The 17,596-nt window shown below is 39.0% G+C and overlaps 1 protein-coding gene and 1 pseudogene across 2 annotated transcripts in view; one reads left to right on the top strand and one right to left on the bottom strand.

Annotated features, from left to right (window-relative positions):
- LOC149182476 (uncharacterized) overlaps positions 1-11,265 on the bottom strand; it is a 271,544-nt gene extending 260,279 nt beyond the window's left edge. Inside the window, exon 1 of one of the 2 annotated variants that reach the window (XM_089416867.1) lies at positions 10,543-11,265. In XM_089416867.1, coding sequence (XP_089272993.1) covers positions 10,543-10,891 — 349 coding nt within the window. In that variant the 5' untranslated portion in view covers positions 10,892-11,265. The remainder of the gene's footprint in view (positions 1-10,542) is intronic. The other variant, XM_089416868.1, reaches the window with a different exon arrangement.
- A 4,097-nt stretch (positions 11,266-15,362) lies between these two features.
- On the top strand, positions 15,363-16,966 carry LOC149182475 (apoptosis inhibitor 5-like protein API5 pseudogene; annotated as a pseudogene).
- The last annotated feature ends 630 nt before the right edge of the window (positions 16,967-17,596 follow it).

Genomic DNA, 17,596 nt, shown 5'->3' with positions numbered 1-17,596 from the left:
TGTTGCATAGAGTTGAGGGTTTTTTTTTAGTCAAAAATTCAAAATGTCATATGTTAAATTTTAATTTCATTTGTTGAACTTGCAATTTTTCCTCTGTCCTAGGTTCAAACTTCAATATTAGAATAAAACTCGAGTTCAACAAAGTTACAAACATGACAAGGAAATTGGACCCTATGTGGGAATTTCGTGAACTTGATGGGGGATTTGACAGATCAAATTTGACTTGCAAGTTATGTGGGAACAATATGACAGGGGGAGTATACTGATTGAAATACCACCTTGCACAAATTCCTGGACATGAAGTATGGATTTGCACAAAAACAAATCCAAAAATCTTTTGTAGAGCCCTCAAATCATTGGAAGAAATAGAGACAACCAAAACGACCAAGGTAGCTCTGAAGAGTCAAATGGCAACAGGGGGAGTGGTGGCACTGGGAGGTGACCATGGGAGTGGTGTTACCGCTCAATCTAGCAGGGGTCCTAGGAGGGGTTCCAAAGGGGCAACTACTAGACCAAGTGGCAACAATGGGACAAAGACCCACTGTCACCTCAGTCAATGTCCCCTGCTCTTTACGGACTTTCATCGATGGGAGGAGTCCCGGTATATGGGAAATCACTAAGAATGATATATCAATGATGGAAAGATAGTGATTTCAAGAGCCCATTCATAGGAGAGGCTCAGATGATAGAGCTTACTTGCTCAAGAAGCAAGGTATATGGCTCTCCAAGAAAGGCTTAAAGGGAAGCCTAGACCTAGGGATGAGGGATAATCCTTGATAAGGGAGGCCCTAGACCTAAGATTCCTAGGAGAAGAGGGTTTCTAAGATGATCCTTGTGAAATTAGAGTGATAAAGGGTGTGGGACCATAAAGAAGCCCAAGTGGACCCAAACAAGGTCAAGGGCTTAGGGTGAAACTTCAAACAAAAGGTCTTGACCAAGTAAGGGAGGAGAAGAGGATCAAAGAAATTAGATTTAACTTGAGTTTTTAATGCAATGATCCTTAATGAAGCCACTAACCAAGGAAAACTAGGGTCGAAATTGGAGTTGGGGCTAGGGCATAGGATATCTCAAGATCTAGCCACGGGATTTCGTTGAAACCTGGAGGGCACCTAGAGAAAACCCTAGCGCAGTAGTGGACCAACTCGCACTTGAAAAGGAGCTCCCTAATGCAATTCGCACTAGGCCCTAGAAGACCTCTAGGGTTAGGGCTTGGAAAAGAGGAGAGGAGGTGAAAAAGATATTCGTTTAGGTGATCACCAAGGATTGATTAGTGCCTAGTCTATTGGGAGAATGGAGTCAATGTGCTTTTCAACTTATGGAATTCTTTTACCCAATCAAGGAGTCCTCTAACAACTTCGCATGGCCTTAAAAGCAACTACTAGGTTACCAAGGAATTTATACTTCTTGTTGCAACAATTTGATGACTTATCAAGGTGATTATGAAGATAATGTACCCCTAGGAACATTCATTCACTATACCAAAACATGTAACATATGCAATACCCTCACAAAAATCAAAATTTGACTAATTCACATAAAAATTAAGGCAGAATTTCAGATTTCATGAGCGAAAATTCCATACATTATACATGTATACAAGAGAGCAAGATAAACCATGAAAAGACACTTACAAGTATAGCGAGTATATCCAATCATCAAAGAGAGACAAAATCGAAGCTCCAAGACCAAGAAAAGATATCCAAATGTCAAAATGCATCAATGATCATCCAATTTGTCCTCCAATAGCTATAGTGAAATTCTCAAGAAGAGATAAAGATACAAATCCAAGAGATGATGAGAATCAAATGATCCTCTCATCAATTTATATCATCCTCTAAGGGTTTGATTTGCCTAATTAGGCCTAATGATGCCCCAACTAATAAAATAATGTACAAAATAACATTACTTGGTGACAATATTGATTTGGGGTAGCATCGGATGTGCTCTAGCCACGAAAATTGGTGGAGAGGCTAAAGCACATGAGATCTCCAATACCCAGAAATGGTTTGGGCAGATTCTAAACAGATTGGGAGATATTAAAATGATTAATATTTTTAATGGAGTTCATAAGTCTAAACTTAGGGAAAACAAAATATTAATGTGAATTAATATAAAATTGTGTAAGAAGGGTCCAAAAGTCATGGATCAAGCCAGAGTTAATCTTAGTCGTTGATTAAAAGGGTCCAAAAGTCCTACATGTTACTTGTTCATATTATCGTTTTTCATGTGTCTTAGAACAATTTCTAGGTCTGATTTTTACAACTAGTGGTTTGGTTACTTGTTCGTATTATCGTTTTCAATAATACGATAATACAAGGAAGGCATTCTAACCTTAGGTTTGATCACCATTGACTACCCTAATTGCTAGCAGTAGGTTGACTTCAATTGACTGCATTTGACTGAGTTTTTCAGACTGTTTTTGGGCTGCCTCTTCTTGTTGTTGGAGGCCGAATTGACTGGGATATTGACCAAGCAAATTGGAGGTCAATTTTATCTTGTTTGACTAGCTTTGACTTTACTAGTTAGGGTTCGCTGTTGTTGTCATAAAATTACAGATTTGTATATTTGTACTATTTCTCTCTCTGCTGAACTATTGAAGATTATAGAAGAATTGATCAAAAGGTTTCCCCACATTGGAGTTTGTCCCTGGCTAGCCGCCACATCTGGTGTCTCTTGTCTTGGCTTGTTTTCTGTTGATCTATTAATGTTCTGTCAGCTTTTTACTTTATGTTAATGTGATTGCTAAACAGTGGCTAATAAGAATAATTTGAAGTAAACTGCTCTAAGCATAGAACATACCATAAATTAACATGGTATCGGCATTGAGGTGAAGACAAAGCCCAAGCAAGAGCAATCACCGAAGACTGTTGGAAAAAATCTATAGACTCCATGGGTTCCTCATCACACTTCCCCGCTGAAGATAAGCTCCGTGAGAAGTCTAACTATCACAAATGGAAGATGTCTCTCGATCTGACATTGGAAGAGCAGGAAGTGTTGAACCATGTGAGAGGCAGGATCATTGAGCCTCCATCAAATACATCGGTTGCTGCAAGGAACAAGTGGACCAAGGGAGAAGTCAAAGCAAAGAAGATCATCCGGGACTCTATCGACAAGCGCCTAGTGGCCTACGTTTCCGAGTTGAACACCTCCAAGGAAATCTACGATAGACTGGTAAGCCTGTTTAAAGTTAGTGATGCAAATCAAGTTTTGTTCCTTAAGAATAAGTTGAAGGAAATTAAGAAGGGCAAAGATGAGAATATGCAAGCCTACTTCTTAAGGATCACCGAGATCAAGAATGATCTCCTATCAATTGGGGAAGTCATTCCTGACAGGGAACTGACCATCACAACTCTTGGAAGGCTCCCATCCGAATAGTATGTATTTAGAACCACTCTTCTCAACAATAATGTAATTCCAGGATTTGAGAAATTGATGGCGAGATGCATTCAAGAAGAGACCAGGATGGTAGAGCAGGGAAATGCCTGCATTTAGAGGCAACCCCGTTGCTTTCTCCTCTCATGCTAAAAGGAGAAATAATTCCAGGTCAAAATCTAAGTGAAAGGCCAGACCGAAAGGTAGAAGGAAAGGAAGATGTTTCATTTGCAACAAAAAATTGGCCACTATGCGAGGGACTGTCCTGATAGAAAAGACACATCTCATGACGATGATCAAAATCACTCTCGAGGCAATTCCAACAACAATCAAAAGAAGCGTAGGTTCAATGGCAAAAGAAATAGGAATGCTAGAAATCAAGGAAGTGGTCAACCCTCCAAGAAGGCAAGAAACCCCAGGTACGAATCTAACGTTGTTAACAATAAGCAAGATGAATATTATCTGATATCGGCCCTCTCTACTACTTCTCCTCCGGAATCATTGGGCAATTGGCTTATTGAGAGTGGTGCCTCAAGGCACTTCACTAGTTACAAAGAAGCTCTCTCTAATCTAATAGAGAAGGAGACCAACCTAGAAATTATTCTTGGAGACAACTCCAAATATCCCATGAAAGGCGTAAGGAATATTTCTCTTAAATTGAATCATGTGCGAAGTCCTATATGTACCTGATCTCAAGAAGAACCTGGTGTCCATTTCAGCAATGGAAGACAAAGGCTACAAGGTGGCCTTCATCGATGGCAAGGTACGTGTATGGAAAAAGAATTTTAAAGATGCTTCCACTCTTGGGTTTCGAGTTAACTCTTTATATCAAGTTGGAGGAAGTCCGCTGGGTGTCATGTCTTGTGACACATCTCTTCAATCTGAACTATGGCACCGGAGGTTTGCTCACCTTCATTATAAATCTCTACCCGATGTGAGACAAATGGTGACAGGAATGCCTAAATCTAAAGTAGAGCAAGAAGGTGTATGTCCGAGGTGTGCCAAAGGAAAACTAAAAAGGGGACCATTCCCCTCAAGCCATAGCAAGACCTCCGGTATATTGCAGTTGGTTCACTCCGACATATCTGGTATAATGCCTGTGAACTCTTTGGGAGGATATTTATATTACCTCACTTTTACAAATGATTATTCTCGCAAGAGTTAGATATACTTCTTGAAAAAGATGGATGAAGTGTTCCCCTGGTTCCATCACTTCAAAGCCTTGATCGAGAATTAAACTGAGAAGAAGATCAAGATCTTAAGGACTAATAATGGGACCAAGTATGAATCCAATGAGTTCCATGACTTTTGTAAGGAAGCTGGCATTAAGAGGGAGACCACAACACCATACACTCCTACGCAGAATGGTGTGGTGGAAAGAAAGAATCGCACAATTATGGAAGTTGTTCGTTCCATGCTCCATGATCAAAGACTTCCGAAGTTTCTATGGGCCGAAGCTACAAATACCACCGTATATGTTCAAAACCGATGCCCTCATCAAGCATTGGATTCCAAGACTCCCAAAGAGATGTTCACTGGTAAGAAACCTGATGTATCTCATTTTAGAATTTTTGGAAGTCCTGTTTATTTTCATGTGCCAAAAGAGAAAAGGAATAAATTGGGTGCATCTGGAAAGAAGGGAATCTTCGTGGGCTATAGCGAAAATACTAAGGGCTATAGAATCTATGTGGTTGGTCAAAGGGAAGTCGAGATTAGCCATGATGTCACCTTTGACAAAGATATGGCTCTTAGCAAAGTTGACAATCTTCCTATACTAAGGAAATCTGGAGAAGCTGACACCAGCAAACCGGCGAGGAAGCAAGATGAAACGATGCCCGAAGTGGAAGAACCTATGGACCCTATTGATCCCCCTCCGCAAGAGCCTTCCTCTTCTAGGAAGGGGCCCTCATGGCTTAGGGGGACACTTGATGATGTTGAAGGACACATTGCACCCAGAAGGACTTCCCGTGAAAGTAAGAAGCTGACCAGGTATCATCGATACTTGACCATTATGAGCATGATCATTCAAAATGAGCCCTCATCGTTCGCAGAAGCTGTGAAGCATCAAGTATGGAAGGATGCTATGACTGAGGAATACGAGTCCATCATGAAGAACGATGTCTGGGATGTGGTCCCCAGACCCCAGGACAAAACTGTTGTCACTTCGAAATGGCTTTACAAGATAAAGCATGGAGCTGATGGAAGTGCTGAAAAGTATAAGGCTCATTTTGTCGCTCGTGGCTTCTCTCAAAAGGAAGGTATAGACTATGACGAGATATTTGCACCTGTTGCCCGATATACCACCATCTGCTCGATCATAGCCCTTGCTGCTTCGCAAGGATGGAACCTACATCAAATGGATGTCAAGACCGTGTTCTTGCATGGTTCGATCAAAGAGGAAGTCTATGTGGAACAACCCGAAGGATTTGAGATTCATGATCGAGAATCTCACGTGTAGGTTGAAGAAATCCCTCTATGGGCTAAAGCAAGCACCCCGAGCTTGGTATGAGAGGATCGATAGCTACTTGATGAAATTGGGATTCACTAGGAGTGAAGCTGACCCTAACCTTTACTTTAAGGTTGAAGATGATAAACCTCTCATACTGGTGTTGTACGTTGACGACCTCTTTCTGACAGGTGCAGACCCTCTCATTCACAAATGTAAGAGGGAGTTGGCTTCCGAGTTTGAGATGAAGGACCTAGGGTCGATGCACTATTTCCTAGGACTAGAAGTTTGGCAGAAGCCAGGGGATATTTTCCTATCTCAAGGAAAATATGTGGTGAAGATATTGGAAAGATTCGGTATGGTGGACTGCAAGCGTGTGACTACCCCAATGGAGCTTGACTTCAAGAAGTTAAGCAGTAGTGCTGCCAGACCTGTTTTGCAAAATGCTACCGAGTATCGTCAACTCATAGGAGCATTAATGTTCTTGGTGAACTCCCGTCCGGATATATGTTTTGCAATCAACACGTTGAGTCAACATATGGTTGAGCCTCACCACTCACATTAGATTGGTGCCGAGAATCTGTTGAGATATCTTCGTGGCACAATCACTCATGGGTTAAGATACACTGTTGGAGATGTGAGACTACATGGATATACCAATGCTGATTGGGCAAGCAGTGTGGTGGACTGAAAGAGCACTTCCGGGTGTTGTTTCTCTTTGGGATCTGCCTCGATATCCTAGATGAGCAGGAAGTAGAAGTCGGTGGCTTTGAGCACCGCTGAGGCAGAGTACATTGCTGCGAGTATGGCCTCTTGTGAGGCTGTCTGGTTGCGGAAGCTCTTCAGTGAGCTGTTTGGATTTACATTGGATATTACCGTGATCCTGTGTGACAACCAAAGTGGGATTCGTTTATCAAAGAATCCTGTATTTCATGATCGCTCCAAACATATCAATATCAGGTACCACTTTATCCGGGATATGGTACAACGGGGAGCAATAAGATTCCAACATATCGGTACAGATGAGCAGGTCGCCGACATTTTGACAAAGCCCCTAAGAAAGGTCAAATTCTTGACTTTCTGAGAACGACTTGGAGTCGTTGAGAGACCCTCTTATGAGGGTCCTGCATGAGGCATGCACTCAGCTTTGGGAGCTCCGAGGGGCTTGGGGTACTTATTGGAGTGACAAGCGACCATAGGGCGACTCACCCTCCCCTAGTGGTGCGTTGTGTACCCCATGGCAACTTTGGGACAGGATGAGTGGATGAGTGGTTCTCCTGTCGAGGCATCCTACCCATGCAGTCTGGGACTCATGGGAAGTACCTCTCATCTGGCCAATGAGCAGGGAAATGGGGTTAGGGACCATAGTAATACTATCGATGGATGCATCGTTGTATCTACCGTACTGCCTATGCTAGGATGACCTCCATTGATCTGGGATCAATGAAACTGATCTGGAATCAGTATGAGTGGTTTGAAACACTCTCTTCTGGCACTGATCTGGGATCAATAAGAGTGGTATGACACACTCTCTGGGACTCACTTTGGGTCAGTGGAGGATGGTATGATGCATCCTCCATCATTTCTTCTTCTTCATAGTTCAGCAGAGCAGAGTCGAGCAGTGCAGGGCAATGCATTTGATGGCAGAGATAGTATCGACAGTCAAATGGATTAGCAGATGGAGTTCTCCCTAACTGAGAGGGAGTGTTAAAATTGGCAACTAGGGCCAAGCTCCATGTGGGTCATCTTATTTATGGTAGCTAATATTTTTCTTGGATTCCTCTCGTCAAGAGGTGTAGGATTGATCTAACGATCATCCGATTCCGACAAGTATTTATGGAGATATGAATTTATTAGTATTTACTTGACAAATTGTCAAGGTCAACCGGTAGCTAAATATATGGCACACATGCTCAACGTTTGATATAAATACAAGATAGGTTGAGGCATTATTCACTCATCTCATCTCTCACATTCTTCACTCTCCTTTGTTGATTGGGTTTACACACAAGGAGCAGCTCACACGTGGGAAGAAGGAGGACGCAGAAGGACAAGGAAGGAGGATGCAGAAGGACGCAGAAGCTGCAGATGGTATCTTTGACCAGCGTGGACTTTCTAGGGCTGCGGTTTTGGTGTGGCTGTCTCTCCCAGGCAGGCCACAAATTCTGGCATGCAAACCGAGGCATTCTGACCTCAGGTTTGACCAGTGTTGACTGCCCTAATTGCTGGCAGCAGGTTGACTTCAGTTGACTGCATTTGACTGAGTTTTTCAGACTATTTTTGGGCTGCCTCTTCTTGCTGTTGGAGGCCGAGTTGACTGGGATATTGACCAAGCAAATTGGAGGTCAATTCTATCTTGTTTGACCAGCTTTGACTTTGCTGGTTAGGGTTTGTTGTTGCTGTCATAAAATTACAGATTTGTATATTTGTACTATTTCTCTCTCTGCTGAACTATTGAAGATTATAGAAGAATTGATCAAAGGGTTTCCCCACATTGGGGTTTGTCCCTGGCTAGCCGCCACATCTGGTGTCTCTTGTCTTGGCTTGTTTTCTGTTGATCTATTAATGTTCTATCAGCATTTTACTTTATGTTAATGTGATTGCTAAACAGTAGCTAATAAGAAGAATTTGAAGTAAACTGCTTTAAGCATAGAACATACCATAAATTAACAGGATGGAATTTTAAAGAAATACCAAGGAATATCAAAATCATAAGTAGATAGAAATCAATCCCCACTCTAAGAAAATACTCTTAAGATCAAATATTGACAATGATAGACTCCTTCCCTCTCAATCTCCAACAGTAGCAAAGACAAATAACCCTAGAAAATCAGAATTCACTGCTTTGTGAATGATTTGCTGCTACTTGGGAATTTTTAAGGGTTGTAGTGCAATTTTTCCAAATTTTTAGTGGCAATTTTTCATTGAGGTTTTGGAATTGTGATTTTGTCAATTTTTTGGAAAGTTTTTTTAACTGAAGAATATGTCTTATATTGACAAATAAATTTAAAAATAGTAATGCAAAAAATGGAAGGGCATATTCATTCTTTCGAGGATCAGGTATAACCTTATTTTTGAGAATGAGGTTAGCTCATTCTCCACTTTTTGTTCCATGTGGTGGGATGAGTACACCACCAACTCATAGCTAAGGGTGCTCTGTTGATAAAAAAAAGCCCAATCCATTAACCCTTAGCTTATTTTGATTTCATCTTAGTTTTAGTAGCCCTGCAAAAGATGTTTTCAACACTTTTTTCATCCATGCCTATGATTAATGATGAATATGAAGAAGGCAAGGTGGTCAATACCAAACTTTGTACCAGTACAAGCTCACACCCCACTTCTCAAACTGATCATGAGCATAATTTAGCGTCACTTCTACAGGAAATCCTTGGCCATGCACTGTATACATGTTGCTCCCCAAAAGATGGTAATAACACCAAGCAAACACAATCCCAAGGAGTTGTAAGAAAATCCCCCAACAAGGTTAAAGCCCCCGAAAATAATGCTATTAAGGGAGCTACAGGAGATGATGCACAAAATGGGATGATAATGACTAAAATAATAATGAAACAAAAGGTGAGCATGGAGAGGACCTACATCCTCATAAAGATACTCAAAATTCCTAAGGAAAAGCAAGTTTAAGAAAAAGAAAAAGAAGAATATTGGGAAGGAACCAAACCCCTCTGATAGGAAAAAGATGAAGGACTGCTTGAGTCTACATTAAAGGAACCAAAGCCTTTGGGTTTGATTGTACGTTAAAGCTGCAGACATTGAGGATCCTATGCCTTGGTGACTACGAAGGTATCAAAGGAAGAGAATATTGACGAGCCAAAAGTTGATGAACGGATCCAAGAGATCCTAGCTCAGAAGGACTAGTTGATGAAATAGATTCAATCTACATATTATCACTTAAGATCTTGAAGACTTGGTGATTTACACGTTGCTATCGACATTAACAAAGAAGATCAGAATTTCACAGTCAAAACAACAACAATGGAGACCCAGAGGATCTAAGGGAAAAGCAAAAGCAACAGAATATAAAGTGGAAACCCAAAACTTGAATGTGGCAGAGAAGTCAACCATAGATGCTATTAGATTGAATCATACTCAAATAGTGGAAGTAAAGGTCCAGAAATAGGAACTCACGAATGGAGCTTGGAAGGATTGGTAAAAATGGATGCTGAGCTACAAGAAGACAACAAGTCTCTAAATACAGTTCCTTTGATTGTGCAGCATTCCTCTTCTAGAATCTAGACCTTCAGCGATGACATATGAACCTGTAGAACAAATTCCGCTGGCAGCATCTTGTTGGAGGAGCACTTAGGAGCCCATTACTGAGGTGGGTGATGAAAGAGAAAGGGTGAGCATTCGTCTATGGAACATTTTATTCAGATTCTCTGAATTAGAGAAATTGATTTTCCTATTATTTCGAGGAAAACTTCACGAAGGGTCCAATATTCTTTGAAAACAAACAATAGTGATCAAGTTCCACCAACGGGCAGTAAAACCGACTTATCTGAGTTGTGGGGTTGTGAATATGAGATTGTCCACCGTCCTCTCTTTTTCAAGAGTTTGAGGCAAGCATCTCCTAAATCAGGGCTGTGATTATATCTTTGTAAAATGATAATAAAGTAAGTTTCACACCATATCCAATAAAATATTGAAATGGCACCAATATAAATGCAAAAAAGATAAATACGACAGAGAATTCAACTCTTTCCTACCTTTTGTAAGGGATGTCTCAGGAGCCCCATTTTGGCTATCGTTAGCAGCACGTAAACGCATTAAACGCTGCGGTCGTCTAGTGGGAGTTATGGTGAGATTGCTCCGAGACGAATACAGGGGACAGAAATCCCCCACAATGCAATCAGTCTCCTCCTTATCGGATGACGAGCAATGTAGTTTTGGTCTGCTGTTACATCTCAAATTCTTTGAATTCGGCCATGAATCCTCTGATAACCTCGTGCCCACAAGCTTTACGGTGCTCAAACCCACGAATCCTTTCCAAGCATGGTCAAAATTGGAGGGTGTAGAGGCAAGCGGTGTTATTGGTGGAAGACTTGGCAAGGCCATCGCTAATTGTATTGGAGGATTCCCTTCGTTCGGCCCTGCTATTAATTTAGTAGTGGCATCTGCATCCAATGAACTATGGAACGCTCTATGAGTGTGAACAATCTAGGATTCCCCACACGATTTTCCAGAGGATGTGGTTTACGTAATTTTAGGTTGCTACATTATTTAGCTCTTCATTTGTTTTTTCATTTGGGAAGGAGCAATGACTCTCTATGCATCATATGGATCAAATTACAAGCAAATTTCATAGATTTCATGGAAACCGCAATCAACTCCGATCAGTGAGTGTTTTGTGATTGGGCCTTTCTGGTCCTCCCTCCCTACTAAGATCAATCAGGCTTCAGTCAAGAATCATGTCAGGAATATGAATATAAAGATAGGTTAAGGTTGTTATTCTCTAGTCTTTCAGGTTGATAGGCGTTGTCGACAACATTAAAATCATTTATTATTGTTTAACCTTGCACACCTCATTAAAATCATTCATTGTTGCTGAGCTTTGTACACTTAAATTTTATTAGAGAATGATATCTAATTTTGATTAACTTCCCTGGATTGTTTCTCTAGACAAATTACATCTCTTTTATTAAAATAATAATAATAATACAAAATATTTTTTAATTAAAAATAATACAAACAATTTTAAAAAATGGTTTATTTCATTTTTTAATATAAAAGATTTTAAAAAGTTATTTATTTCATTTATATTTATAATTATACACATTTCAAAGAAAAAATGAGAACAACCATTATAATTATTAAATAAAACAATTTAAAATACTCTTATTTTTATCCTAATATGCACCCATTATCATAAAATTGTCAAAGAACATTTTTGTATAAGTCAAACATATTAGGAAAACCATTTAAAACTATTTAAATGTAGTTTACAAAATATAAGATCTATATATCCTTGAAACATAAAATTAATGATTAATGCTTCATTTTTATTATCAATTACTGAAAACTATTTAAACCTAGTTTACACAAACATAAGGTTTATACATCCTTGAAACATAAAATTAATAATGAAGGTATCATTGCTATTATTATTATTATACATGCACCTAAACCGTGCTAGGGATTTCAAATCTAAATCTTCCACTCATCATTCTTTTAATGTTATTACTTCTCAACTTGTAAAAGCATTTAGCATAAGAGGATTATTATTACGTAGTCAATTATGAGTGATGCAAGACTAACTATGGTAGTGGTCTCTCATTACATGTCTAACTCTATGTTTGCTTGGGTCACTATTTTAGCACAATTTTAAGAATGGAGTGAGGGCATTGAAGATGATATGGGAGACTCTTTTAACTTCATCTAACATGAATTTATAAAAGTTTTTTTCATTTGAATATTTCCTTGAGTTTGAGCTATGAAATCCAAACTTTGATCCCGATAATATAAATATCCAAACAACAACAATTCCTTTCATAAAAAACCTCAGTATTGAAAATCACGCTGATACAAACATCAACATGATCAATTAGCGATCATGTTATACTTTTTTTTAAAGAAAAAAAAAGATGGACTTTCATTAATCAAAAAGATTGGTACATGCACATATATCTTGTAAGTTGTCATGTCCTCTATCAACTCAAATTACATAAATGTGACAAAAAAAATGAGCAAAAGATTTGTATCCTAAAAATATAGCAAAAATAACCACAACTCCATTATCCACCAAGAGCAATCATGTCTTGTATCCTGCAAAGAGCGTCCAGCAATATCCTGCAGTAATAACAAATCTGGAAATGCTAGAGAGGAATTAATAACAAATGTGTCGAGAGTTTGTTTGGTTGAATATGGTGCATGTTGTTGTTGAGACTTGAGTTGATGAGTGATGTTATGCTTCTGCTATAATGAGGGTTTGTTTGTTGAGTTTGGTGTATGGCTATGAAAGAGAGAGTTATGTGTTAGTGAGTTGTTGATTCAGCTGTTATTAAGCATAGCATCAATGTGAGTCCAGTGTGAAAATTGGATGAAACGAGGCTCATTGTTTTGTTGATTTGAGTGTATATGGGCCTAGTATGAAACATTATGAAATGAGGTCCATGAGATGTGTTTGAATGTTGGGGCCTTTGGTGTGGCGAGTGGTGGCTTGCGTATTCAGGGTGTAGTGGCATCCTTCAAGTAGTGACTTGAGAACTTGGGAGTGGTGCCTTCCATCTAGTGGTGGTTGGGCAAGACTTATTGGAGTGGTGGCTTCCAGCAAGTGGTGGCCAGCAAAATCGAGGGAGTGGTAGCTTCCTGCTGGTGGTGGTCTGCAAAGTTCATATAGGTTGTTGTCTGGAGAAAGTAGTGGCTCGCACGATTAGCAATTTGTGGCATGCACACCTTTGGTGGCCAATGAATCATGTGTAAAGAATAATTTTATGATAATAGAAGAGATGACGATAAAGACTATATGCCGAAAGTGGTTTTTACCCTTGTGGTTTCCGCCTTACATCTTGTGTCTCTTTGTGTGATTATTGCACGTTGATATGTTGTATCTTGTTGCTCTTATGGTTGTTTAATGTTTAGCTACTCATGGTTATTTACTTTGATGGTTATGCACATGTTATTTGCTACTAACATATGGTGATAAATTGTTAATCAAGTGTGTGATTAAATGAAAGTTTAATAACGGGCAAAAAAATTGGCCATAAATCACACTAGTGATTCACCCCCCCTAGTAGCACTCAAGGTTTCTAACAAGTGGTATCAGAGTAGGGCTCTTGGTTGTAGCTTAATCGCTGGAGAGTAGATCCGGGCTAATTAGGTGAAAATTTTGAAAGTTTTTTTAGAACGAATCCACAAGGAATGACTCCTTTCACAACAAAAAGATTCAAGGTATGGAAAAAAAAGATCAAATCTCTACTTTTATCTCATGAATCTAACTTTTGGCAGCTTGTTTGTGAAGGATGTGGTGAGGATCTACCTTCATCTAGTGTATTGCAGTAGGATGCTCTAGTGAGATGCATCATATACAATAATCTCCATTATGTGGATTTGGAGAAATAAAGTGAATTAAAATATACCAAAGAAATATGGGACAGATTAGAGATCTTGGTTGGTGTTGATAATAACAACAACATAATTGATCATGAGTCTACTTACACATTTAGGTTTGCATGATCAACATGATCATTAGAGGTATAAAGAGCTCGGGGGGAGGTGTGCTTTCACTGATTTGTCTTATAGCAGACTTATTCTTTTGTTATCATGAGATGGAAGTTATGAATCATCCATGTGTGAAACCATTTATGATCATCATTGTCATTGGTTGTGTTTCTTTAGGGTTGGTCATATATTGGTATGAGAGTTATATTGTGTTGCAGCATTATGCATGGGATGTAGAGCAACATGATTCAGTTGTGTATTTGTTATGGTCGTGCATTATCCTTGTTGGGTCATGTCTTGGTGAGTAATCATGATGATATGCATGCATAGGAGTGAATATATATATTTCAACCATGTATGCATCCTAGTATGCAATCATTCTATTGGATGAGTGTGAGAAAGGGAGGTATTTGGTATGCATTGTATTAGACAATTTATATCAGCCATGTATGCTCTCATGTGAGCAAGATCAACCCTGTAAAATTGTTGCATTCATCATTTGGTCTAGTTGGTTCATTGGTCTTGGTGTCAAAGCATGCATTGAGGAGAGTCTTGAGAGATGTTTCAGCCATATATGAGCTTATTGATGTCATTGGCACAACCATGTATTATCATTCTTGCAACCATATAATAGGCCTACGAAGCCATGTACTTTCATTGGATATGATTGGAACATAGTCCTTGGTCCATGTGGAGTAGCCTCTTGTGTGTGACAAGAAGACATTAGCAGTAGCAAATAGCATGAACATCTGTTATGAACATAAATTATGTAAAATAATGTAAAAATAGATAATAACACTACATCAAAACAATGATTAATTAGTGATTAGTTTAGTGAAGAGGTGTGTCCCCAAAGGACATGACTGTTCATAAAGGGACACTTGCCTAGGTATATAAAGCAGGCTCTCATTGTAACATTGAACCATCACTTGTACATTTTTATATATAATAAATTATTATTACAAAATACCTCTTGTGTATTTTTACATTCAAGCCAACAAGCCTACAAGTTTTGTTGCTTCAGTGGTATCAGATCCGTGGCGCAATCACGCGAGTATTTGGACGTTGTTCGCCGCACAATGTGCCATTATGTTCACGTCCTGAATGCGTTGAGCAGTTTAGTAAAATTCAAGAAGCATTTAAGCATTTAGAAAAATCATGTGCAAAAGCTACAACATGTTTTAAGGAAAGTTATGAAAAAATAGATAATAAGGAATATGGTAAGGATTATGGGAAAGAGGAGGAAGAAAACCAAGATCAAAATGATGAGAATAATGCACAAAACATTACATTTCATAATGGAGGAGATAAACTTGATCATAATGAAGAAGATCCACATGAAGATAGAGATGATCTCATCAACGTTGTTATGCAACTAAGAAAGGTATACAATCATCCAGATATATTTGAAACAAATGAAGACGCGAACGACATGGAGAAACTCTATGAATATAGGGAGCGTCTCAATGAAGCCAAAGAAAAATCCAAGCATGAGAGTGATTACATTGGGATAATAGCAGCAGCAAAGGGAAGTAGCAAGGCAAAGCAGCTATCGGCACAACTTATTCCATGCTTCTTCAAGTATTTCCCAAGTCTTTTAGCCGAAGTCATCAATGCAAATTTTGATCTACGTAAAGAAGAAGAGTTGGGGATTAGAGTGCAGGCAATTCATGGACTTCCTCTTCTATGCAAGGACACACCAGAGCATGTCCCCAAGATTGTTGATGTGCTTGGACATCTCCTTTTAGCATAGGAAAACCTGGAGAGAGATGTTGTGCAGAAAGCGCTAATTTCCTTTTTAAGGCAGGACAATAAAGCATCCTTAACAACCCTCTTCAAGCACATTGAGAGTTCTGATGAGAACATTCGTGAGAGAGTACTGAATTTTGTCAAAGACAAGGTGTTTCCCCTTAAAGTTGAGTTATTGAAACCACAAGAGGAAATGGAAATGCATGTAACTGATCTGATTAAGAAGAGTTTGCAAGATGTCACTGGTGCAGAATTCAAGATGTCTATGGACTTTCTGAAGACTCTGGGCATCTTTGGTGAAAAATCTCTAGCATAACGTCCACAAGAGCTTATGGAAATCGTTGAAGGGCAAGCATATTTGGATGCACATTTCAATGAATCAGATAATGATCATATAGACAGACTGTTATCTTGTCTATATATGGCTCTTTCCTTTTACATGAGGGGAGAATTAAACAACAAGTTCCTTATTTATCTTAACAAGCACATACTTCCTATTTTTGACAAGCTTCCTAAGGAAAAAAAAGTTGGATCTATTAAAAAATCTAGCTAGAAGGCTTACCTTATACAACACCTCAGGATGCACAACATCTTCTTTCGTATGTTCTTCAACTTCTAAAGAAATACATGCCACGGCATAAGGCTGGGGAGGTCGGTCATCAAGCCAAACAACTATTACAGAGATCAAATGATTTCAGTCAACTCCGTCTAATTCCTACCATCCACCTGACGTATTTCCCTTGCGTTGATCATTTTTCAGTTGCTTTTCTCCATCCTAATAGGAAAATACCCTGTCATTATCATTTCGACAAGGCACATCGTGTCATGATGGCCACAAACCTGCCCCTTCTGCTATCGCTTCCCCCCGTTCGATCTTGTGCTTGTCACCCACTCTCCACTTCCCATCTGAACCACCAAACAGGCTGTCGGTTTATCTGTTCCCACAGGTCGACAATCTATTCCACGTCCTTGTCGACTCACCGTGTCTCTGGTACACATCCGCCCGACAGTCTATTCCACGTCCCTACCGACTCACCGTGTCTTCGGCACAATTCCGCTCGACAGTCCAACCCATCTTTGTCAGTTGTCACGTTGTTCCACGAATGGTCCAATGAATCAACCGTCAACGTTCGTGACCTTACGTTCGTCTATGTTTGTTCGATCCTTTCATTCAATCACACAAGATGTAAAGTTACTTGCATGATTACAAAGATTAGTACATAGTTACATAATTACACAAAGAATATATAAATTACACACACACATATATATATACATACATATATATATATATATATATATATATATATATATATATATATATATTATATATATATATATATATATATATTAAAAAAAAAAAACCTATTTAAAAAAAATTATAAAATAAAATGGAACAACCCTAATCCCAAGGTGGTACTATCAACAATTACACATGCCAAATTGACGCGGTCAAATGAAGAAATTATTAGCGGAAGTGAAGAGAAGACATTCGTAGCAGATAAGAGATCAAGTCCTTTCATCAACAAGCTTTGAGGACAAAGCATTTTGAAGGGGAAGGCAATGTTATGAACATAAATTATGTAAAAATAGATAATAACACTACATCAAAACAATGATTAATTAGTGATTAGTTTAGTGAAGAGGTGTGTCCCCAAAGGACACGAATGTTCATAAAGGGACACCTGCCTAGGTATATATAGCAGGCTCTCATTGTAACATTGAACCATTACTTGTAAATTTTTATATATAATAAATTATTATTACAAAATGCCTTTTGTGTATTTTTATATTCAAGCCAACAAGCCTACAGGTTTTGTTGCTTCAACATAAGCATGGAGAGATGTTTTGCAT

Source organism: Pinus tabuliformis, chromosome 3_2, assembly GCF_031772625.1.
Source record: "Pinus tabuliformis cultivar Carrire ecotype Pingquan chromosome 3_2, CPIR1, whole genome shotgun sequence".
Classification (NCBI taxonomy): domain Eukaryota; kingdom Viridiplantae; phylum Streptophyta; class Pinopsida; order Pinales; family Pinaceae; genus Pinus; species Pinus tabuliformis.
Note: the sequence above shows the minus strand (reverse complement) of the source record. Positions and strands in the feature narration are given on the sequence as shown.